At 57.5% G+C, this 8,991-nt stretch overlaps 2 protein-coding genes across 2 annotated transcripts in view; one reads left to right on the top strand and one right to left on the bottom strand.

Annotated features, from left to right (window-relative positions):
• Positions 1-3,072, bottom strand: part of CCDC42 (coiled-coil domain containing 42) — a 3,790-nt gene extending 718 nt beyond the window's left edge. The window contains exons 1-6 of the mRNA XM_033518810.1: positions 2,818-3,072; positions 2,437-2,542; positions 2,217-2,321; positions 1,653-1,865; positions 546-1,036; positions 12-453 (exon numbers count right to left, since the gene is read on the bottom strand). Of these exons, the coding sequence (XP_033374701.1) occupies positions 12-453; positions 546-1,036; positions 1,653-1,865; positions 2,217-2,321; positions 2,437-2,542; positions 2,818-2,882 (1,422 nt within the window). The 5' untranslated portion in view covers positions 2,883-3,072. The remainder of the gene's footprint in view (positions 1-11; positions 454-545; positions 1,037-1,652; positions 1,866-2,216; positions 2,322-2,436; positions 2,543-2,817) is intronic.
• Positions 3,073-7,657: 4,585 nt separating this feature from the next.
• The window catches only part of USP43 (ubiquitin specific peptidase 43), a 31,571-nt gene continuing 30,237 nt past the window's right edge, over positions 7,658-8,991 (top strand). Inside the window, exons 1-3 of the mRNA XM_015645360.2 lie at positions 7,658-8,059; positions 8,190-8,340; positions 8,674-8,829. Coding sequence (XP_015500846.1) covers positions 7,658-8,059; positions 8,190-8,340; positions 8,674-8,829 — 709 coding nt within the window. The remainder of the gene's footprint in view (positions 8,060-8,189; positions 8,341-8,673; positions 8,830-8,991) is intronic.

An 8,991-nucleotide genomic window follows, 5' to 3' on the forward strand; every position in this document is an offset into this window, starting at 1 on the left:
CCTGTCCCTGCCTGGCTCCCACTCCCTGCTCCAGCTGCTGGGAAAGGCCAGGTTTCCCTGGTGTTCCACCACTGCCCAAGGACCCCAGGGAGGAAGGGAGGCTGTGTTGGGCCTGGGGGCTCCCCCTCGCCTTGGGAGAGCCATTCCTGCTGCTTTTCCTGGGCGGGGAGCAGGCTCTGCTCTGGCTTTACCATGTCCAGCTGCCTGTGGCTGTCCCCAGCTGCCACCCTGCCCTTCGGCTGGAGCCGTGCGCTGGCGGCCTGGAAGAGGCTGTGGATGGCCATGGTGAGGGACTTCAGCTCCGTGGCCTTCCCTGCAGCCCTCTCCTGGACCTCGGCCCAGTGATCCTCCTGGGGGGCACAAGACACGTCCCAGCAAAGCTGCTTCAGCTCGGAGACTCCAGGTTCCACCCTCATCGGGGCTGGGCAGAACGCGGCCTTGCCCAGGGCTGGGCTGGGGCCGGCTCAGCCCGGTGTGGTGGCAGCCCAGCTGCTTTGCAGCTCAACCCTGGCATGGCCTCCCTGCCAGCCCCGTGCCCTCCCCACCGCAAGGACAGCAGCAGCATTGCCACTGCCCATCCCTGACCTGCTTCCAGCTCTTCCTCATGACAAACCTGCTCCCACCGGGCTCTCCCTGCTCCTCCTGCAGCCCCGTGGGCCCGAGTGGGCTCAGGCATGTCCTCCCAGCAGCAGCTCTGTTGCTGAGCAGTGCCACGAGCTGCGGCTGCAGGAGGAGCCAGCGGCCGCTCCTGACTGCACCAGGCCTTGGGGAGCTCCCCTGCCCGCCCAGAGCTCCTTACCCACTGCTGAATGTCGCTCTGAGCCTGCTCAAGAGATTCTTTGAGCTGCACCAGGTCATTCTTGCACTGAAGCATCTCAGCTTCCTTCTTTGCCCTGATCTGCTGCTGCAGGACCTTGCCCTGCTCCATCAGCTGCCGGTACCACCACTGGGACTGCAGCAGGTCCTTGCGTGTCCTCAGCAGGGCCTTGTAGTAGGAGATGATGTCCTCGATGTCCCGGAACTGCAGCATGGGACCCTGGGGTCAGTGACATTCTGCCCTCCCCTCACCGGTTTTCCCTGCCCTAAGCAGGGCCAAGGCCTCCCCAGCTGGAAGATCTTCCCTTCTCCATCGTCCCTGCTGGTCCCTGGGCATGGCCACATCCCCTGGGCACCCACAGCACCAGGCCTGGCACTGACACAGGGGAGGTGTCACAGCCCTGCCCCAGGGGAGCAGCATTGGGATGAAACAGTAGCTCCGTGTGCCCAGGCCCTGGGGGGCAGCAGGAGCACGAGGGATGCATGGAGAGATGTCCCAGCACCCTGGAGAGGAGGCACAGCTTTCCTGTCAACTGCCTGGGTCCCATCCCTGGGCACTTCTCACCTCTCCCAAGCCATCAGTGTGACCTGGGATGATGACAGCGAGGGTGCCCCACGCCCCTCAATGCTGAGCTTTCTCCCCTTCACATGGTTTCCATTCAGTTTCTCAATCCTCCATCTGTTCTGGTTCTCTTCTCCTGACTCCCTGTGGCCCACCTTGGTTGCAAGGGAACTCTTCCCACCCCACCTGGAGTCTCTGGGTTTGTTCGAGTGTGGATTTCCCTGGCCTTGCCTCATCCCCCCTGGTTCAAACCCAGGTGAGGCCCTCCCTGCGCCATGTCCAAACTCACCTGTGAATTCTCCACCACATTCTCCAGGTACCTCTTGAACAGGGAGTACTTCAGCAATTTTTTGGAGAATTTCTGGTGCTGTTTTCTGAGAGCTTCCAGTTTCTCCCTGGCCCTCAAGAGCTCACTCTCCTTTTTTGAATTCTCCTCTTTCTCTTCTTTGGCTTTCTTCAGAGCCTGGGTTCTCAGCCTTTCATTCTCCTGCACCACACGCAGCCAGAGGGGAAGGAGGGCAAGGGAAGGTGGAGCTGGGTCACTCAAGGGCACTGGGAAGAGACTCCTCCAGAGAGGAGACCCCAACACTGCAGCACCCCAGGACCATTCCCCCTCCCTGTGTCCAGGGCCTTCCCTGAGAGATCCCAGGGCATGGGACAAGCTCTCTCCTAGCCAGGGTACAAATTCCTGTTCCTCATAGCTCCAGCCTCAGGGGAGGCTTGGCTTTGAGTGCTGACCCAAGGCTCTTCCCAGGGGAGAGGAGTTGGTGCTGTGGCTGAGCAGGGGCAGTGCCAGGTGTGCTGCTTGTGCCAGGTGTACGAGGTGTGCCAGGTGTACCTTTACTGTCGTCCCAGATGTCACCACGTGGGCTTTCAGCTGGGCCCTCCTGGCATGCAGGTCCCTCCACTTCTCAGCAAGGGCCTCCATCCTCTCTGTGAAGGCCTGGCAGCATGGGAGCGAGGGTGACACGGCTGCCGCAGCCAGAGCCCCTCCCTGCCTGCTCCTGCCACCCCCAAAGCCCCCCAGCTGTGTCCCAGCACCCTCCCAGCTTCCTCACCTCCTCTGTCTCTTCCACAACCTTCTCCATCAGCCGCACTTCTTTCATCTTCTTCAGGACGCAGATAAACGAGTTCGTGGAGTCCTCCTCTTTGGCCCGGAGCTCCCTGCCACACATTTCCTGAGGTTATGCTGGATCCGGTCCTGGCAGGATGCTGGATTGCTCTGGACCGTGTCCCAGGTGTGGGCACAACCCCAGCCCCACCTCAGAGCCCCTCTGGCAGCGTGGCCTCCCCAGATCCCCCTGCAGGGACCCCGGGCACGGCCAGGGCAGCTCCGGGAATGGCAGCGCAGGGAAAGGGAGGTACAGAGGGGACAGATAAGGGATGGGAGCTTGCCACAGGATGGAGACACTGGAGGAGAGGATGGAGGAGCCCCTCACCTGAGCAGGGGCAGGAGCCTTTCCTTGTACTGCCCCTGGTAATAGCTGATATCCTCGTGTTCCATCGCTGCGGCCGCAGCACGTCCAGCTGCTGGCCCGGGCTCTGCACAGCCCAGGGCTCCTGCAATACCTGCACAGGCCCTGCAGCTACTCCAGCCTACCAGGACAGGCCCTGTGGTTACCCTCAGTCCCACAGACAGGCACTGTGGCTCTTCCAACCATTGTGAGAACTCCAGTAGCTACTGCCAGCACTCTGACAGCTCCAGTGGTTCCTCCAGCCACTGTGACAGCTCCAGAGGTTCCTCCAGCCACTGTGACAGCTCCTGTAGTTACTCCAAGCACTGTGACAGATCCAGTGGCTACTGCCATCACTGTGGCAGCTCCTGTGATCCCCTTGGCATCAGGGGAACTGACCACTGTGTTGAGGATCGGGAATTTTTTTATTCCCTTCTCTTTTATTAATCTTCTCTGCTTCTTCCTCTGCCCAGAATTAGCCCTGGTGCCTTGTGCCCTCTGCTGCCCTGGGGATCTATCAAGTCCCCTGGCAGCCACATCCCCTGTCCTGACACTGCCAGGCTCTTCTCCCAAAGCCCAGCTGGAACAGAGCGGGCCCATCCCCAGGGAGGGCTGAGCACTGCTCTGCCCAGGGCTCCCTCTCTGGGTCAGCCTGAGCTTTCCCGTTTGCCAAAAATCAGCTGATTGGTTTTAAAGGGATTTAATTTCTCCCTCAAAAGAGGGCCCGTGACCAAGGACCACCCAAAATGAAGGGGTGGGGCTCATGGGCCAGCTGAGGGAAGCTGGGGATGATGGAGCCCTTGGAATTGCTGCTTCCAGGGGGATGTCACCACTTGCCTTCCCCCAGGCTGAGCCCAGAGCTGCTCTCTGAGCCCAGGGCAGGGCACAGGGGCTGCAGCAGCGGCTGCAACAGAGGCTTTACACTGCTCCAGCCCCTTTGGCAACTGCAGGGAGCATTTTTGGGTACAAAACACACAAAAGCCACTTTAATGACTGTCCTTGTCCGTGGTGCTCCTCCTCCAACCAGGACCAGCTCCTGGATCCTTCACAGCACCTCCTGTGCTTGGTCTCTGTTTAAAGAACAACGACCACAAGCCTTGAAACAGTGAAAATAGAAAAACCTCCCAAACTGCAGTTCCAATATTCCCCCTTAAGAAATACTATAATAATGATATCACAAATACTAATGCTAAAATATACTAAAAATGTAGACTTATTTGAATACATAATAATGTTCAATAGATTATATATTTATATATATTATATATTATAGCTTTATAGACAATGTGTAAAATCTGTAAAATAAAATATATATAAAATAATAATAAAATCTATAGCATAAAAATATCTAAAGAGGCAGATTTGCTGACTTTATAAAACTTTTACTTGTTCTTTCCCAGAGCACTTCTACAAACAAGCCAAGAACAGAGAGAGCTTTTAGGATCTCTCAAATTCTCAAAGATTTTTAGTTACACCACAACATAAATTTGAATGTTGCAGTTGTTTTGGTGTTTTGAATTGAGCTGTGATGGAGCTGCTCTGCAGAGATGCTGCCCGGTGCCCACAGCTGCTGGCCATCGCTCTGTGGCCAAAGCCCCGGGCCAGGAGCTCACTGTGCACAAGGACAGCGGGGCCAGGAGGGGTCAGGGCCCTGCTGGCACTGGAGGTGTCTGAGCACAGCCCAGAGCTGGGCCCGGAGCTCCTGCAGGAATCCCGGGCAGCTGGGGACATCTCCTGGCCATGGGATGGAGCAGCACTGCTGGAAAATCAGCCACACACGAGAGCTCCTCAGCTCCTCTCCCTGCCCACTGCAACGTGGGCACTGCACTCCAGCTCAAGGGAACCTCTCTGAAAGAAAAATAGGGGGAAAAAAACTCTTATTTTTTGCTAAAAGTGACTAAACTCCACTTGTTTTAAATCACAGCATCTCCCTTAACCACCCCAGTGATGCTGAACACTAAAGCAAAGCCTGCCTGGTGCTCCAAGCCACATTTTATTTCACAAGTCTGACTGAAAGCCAAGACCTCAAAATACACGCTACAATCAGCATTTTCATCAATTCCAGCATTTTCCATCCTCCTGTCAAATACCAGTGTCTTCCACACCTCTCCTTGTTTCTATGCGGAATTCCTCACACATGTGAGGGGCATACAGAAAGCCAACATTCCTGGTTGCTTTTCCCACCCCTGCCTTTGGAATGGAGTGAAACCCTGGGAATTCTGCCCCATTAAAGCCCCTGCTCTGACAACCTGCACAGATCTCTCCCAAGGAGAAAGGGGGCAGAAGATACTGAAATTGTTCTTACAAGACAGTTAAAGGAAATGTAACCGGCCCTGCTCAAGGGGAGGCAGGCAAACAGCACAACCTTTCCCTGGAAAATTCCAGTGGCACCTTAATTAAGGCCGGAAGGGGCAGGAATTCTGTCCCCAGCCACGGAGCGTCCTGCCCACAGTTGTCACTTGGGATCAACCCTGAGAGCATGAAAGCACAGCCCTGCACCCCAGAAACAGCTTCAGAGCAGCTTTCAAAGGATGTAAAACTCACTGAGTGGTGACCAAACGCAAAGCAGCTTAATTCCAGGGAAAACCTCCCAGCCCCAGGCCCTGGGACAATAAATATGTGATCAGTGGTGCAGGAAGCTTAATGAAAGGAAGGGCTGCTGGCAAGAACAGGACCTGGGCACCGTGGGCTGTCACATCAGGGCTGGATTAGATATGGAAAAGCAGCACAAGCCAGGCAAGTGTCACTGCTCAGCTTCATCAAACTCCAGGTGCTGATTTTTCTAATGCAGGGAAAAGCTGAGTGTCAGCCCCAGGCACATTCCAGGGTGGGCTCTGCCACCTCCAGAATCCCAAAGCTGGGCCAGGACTCTGCAAGGATTTCAGAGGGACCCTGAGCTGGGAACGGCAGCTGAGCCCTGCAGACCCTGGGGGCTCCCTGCCTGAGACCAGCTCCTGCCAGCTCCTGCCAGGATCCTTCCAAGATCCTCCAAAGTCCTTCCAAGATCTCTCCAAGCCCCTTCCCTACAGACCCACACAGAGCCCAGGCTCAGGCAAGACAGCAAAGTTGGATTTCCTGGCACAAAACTCAAGGCCTGAGCTGTCTCTGCCTGAGCCCCTGAAAACCAGAGCCACATGGACAGTTGGGAAGGGGTGGGAACTCACCCCTCAGGAGGAAATGGCAGAGTCACTTTGCTGTCCATAGCTGGCTACCAGCTGAGGAACAAGGCTGGGTTGTTGCTACCCCTTTCCTCCTCTCTTTTCCCTGGGAATTAACTACTTGGGTGCTTTAAACACATGGAAGGAAAAAGAGAGTTATTCCAAGTCTGTGCCCAACGTGGTTTGTGTTCTATGGACACAGCTCCTGTGTGGCTCCCACCAATGCCAAAAGTGTCCACGTGGAGAAATTTAACTGACCCAGAACAGCACAAAGGAGACGCAGCCAAGAAAGCCACTGAGCACAGACCCCACTGCTGGCTCCCACTGCATGGCAAGAACAAAAGATTTCACTTCCATTACAGAAAAGAATAAAAAACAGTGGAAACTCCAAGATCAGCTCAATGGAGCAGAGTTCACAGATAGTAAGTGCTGGATTAAAATCTTTCCCTACAGTTTTTCTGTTCCATTTTAGATTTTATGCTCTATTTTTGGCTCAGCAACAAGCAAGAAGTTTGTCAGCCACGCTAATTGCAAAATACTATAAAAATAAAAACCTGTTTACATTCTTCCTAAAAGGCCAATATTGTACAAAGACATTTTCCTGCATTACAGCACTCAGGAGGCATAGGACACGCGACTGCTCAGCCGTGGATTTCTCAACAGGCGTTTCTGTTATGAAAACACCTCTCTCGTTGTTGGAAACTTGTTTAGAGTAGAATCAAACACTGCTAAATATTCCTCTTTACCTGTTAATGGATTAAAGGAAGCTGGAAAACACAGGGCATGGAACAAATGATTTTATGGAGAAGTCAGTCACCTGTGCAATGTTTCCATAAAACACAACCTCGGAGAGTTCCAGCCCCAGAAAGGCTCCAAACAACACCAACCCCACGTTTCCTTGGGTCTGGACTCCTCAGAGGTGGCACTGATGGCAACAGAGGACTTTGCCCTCTATAAATACAGATTAAGCAGCAATATTTTTATTGGTCTTCTGTTGTTGAGGTGTATCTGTACAACTCTGATACGTCACCATCCTGAAAGCAGGAATTTAATCTGCACCTCCAACACTCCAAAGCCAGAGAAAATACCACCCTCAAATCCCACTTATTTGGGGCTTCTCCTCCGTTTCCGGGGCCGATCCCCGCTGTTCCCCCGTTCCCGGGGCCGATCCCCGCTGTTCCCCCATTCCCGGGGCCGATCCCCGCTCCTGCCCAGGGGCACCCAGTGCCAGCAGTGCCCTGAGGGGTTCGGAGCTCCCCGCTGGCCCCGGCAGCCCCCGGGGTGGGCTCTGTCCCCTGGCCCGGCTCTCCGCACACCCGGAGATGCTCCCGCAGCCGCGCCCATCAAACATTCATGGCCCTCGGCTGCTGCTCAGCCGGAGCCCCACGCCCTCTACATATTTAATATTTCGCCATTAAAAACGCATGAAGCGACAGGTCCTCTCGCCCTGTCCCAAATTCGCTTCCATCTCCGTCTCCGGAGCGTCTGTCGGAGGTTTCAGAGCCTGAAGGCAGGGAGGCAGGTCAGGAACAACCTGCAGCTGCTCTTATCACAACGGAAACAATTCGATTTAAAAGGCAAATAAAAATCTTTTAAAATGTTAGGATGCCAATAAAAGTGCCTGCTAAGCGCTGTCAGCTCTGCGGCAGCACCGTGGGCCCGGGCCGATGTCCTGGGAGCCTCTCCCAGCTGTTCCCAGCATCGGTCCCAACCATTCCCCGGGGGCAGACTGGGAACGCCGGGGCCCCACGGCCGCGCCCGAGGGGGGCTTCTCTCCGCGGGCCCGGTGTCCCCTGTCCCCGGTTCCCGGCTCTGCTGCTCACAGCTCCTCTGCCCGGCTCCCCGGACCCCCCAGCGGGAAGCGGAGCCAGTCCCGCTGGCCGGGCCGGGCTTTCCCCGCTCCGGACCGGGCCGTGGCCGGAGCCCCGAGCCCCCAGCCCCTCCTGCCCCGGGCGCTGCGGAGGAAGCGAACCCCAGAGCGGGAGCACGAAGGTGATCCTCGGGAAGAGGAAGGCTTCATTTACTGCTCGCCTTGCTGTTCCATGGCACCTCAGCCCACGGGGCTGTCGGTAGCCCCCCGGCCGCGCTGGGCGCGGAACCGGGCCAGGAAGGGGCGATGCGGGCGCGGAGCTGCTCCACCCCTCGCTGTATTTACCCCAAATAAACGCCGCTGCCGCGGGCTGGCCCTCGCCTTAAAAGCGCGGCCAGGCGGCGGGGCCGGAGGGGAGCCGGCAGGGGCGGCCGAGCTGGCAAATGCTGCAGCTGCGGCTCAGCCCGCCCCGCTGCCCCGGGGCCGCCGCCTTCCCCATGGCCGAGCCGGCCGCGGGCGAGGACACGGGCACCGGGCGAGGTGAGTGCGCCGAGCGGGACCCGCCCGTGCCGGGACACGGCCGGCGGAGCGCAGGGGCTGCGCCGCACCCGAATTCCTGCCCCGAGCCCCCCCCGGCTCGTCCCGGGCCGGGCGGAGCCGGAGCCTCCACTCGGAACCCGGGCCCGGGGCACCGGCGGTCGGGTGGGCTCGGGCTGATGCTCCCCGGTACCCGGGCAGGGCAGCACCCTGCGGAGAGGACGGGGTGAATTTGGGGAGCAAACGGCCCCTGATTCACCCCCGATGTTGTCCCAGCCTGGTTTCCGTGGCCGGGAGCCCCGTGACTGTGCTGGGGTCGGGCTGTGTCCGGGACAGGGAGTCGGCCCGAGCCACCGGATCCAGCAGCTGCTGCCCTGAACCAGCCTGAGCCCGAGCCGCTGCTCTTGCTGGCCTTGGGCAAGCGCCAAACTGAGCTGGAGAGCGAGAGCCGGAGCCAGCCCGGCCGTCAGGACCCTCCCGATGTGCCACCACGTGCGGTCCCCCCTTGTCCCCTTGGCTCAGTGCGAATCCATCCTTGACCCCCCAGCAGCTGAGCGCAGCCACGATAAAAACATCCGAGAGTTAATGAGGGCGCTAATTGACTTTATCCCTGCCCGCTAATCAGTGCCCAGCTCCGTGCCCCGCGCAGGGCTC

This window comes from Parus major, chromosome 18 (genome assembly GCF_001522545.3).
Source record: "Parus major isolate Abel chromosome 18, Parus_major1.1, whole genome shotgun sequence".
NCBI classification, from domain to species: domain Eukaryota; kingdom Metazoa; phylum Chordata; class Aves; order Passeriformes; family Paridae; genus Parus; species Parus major.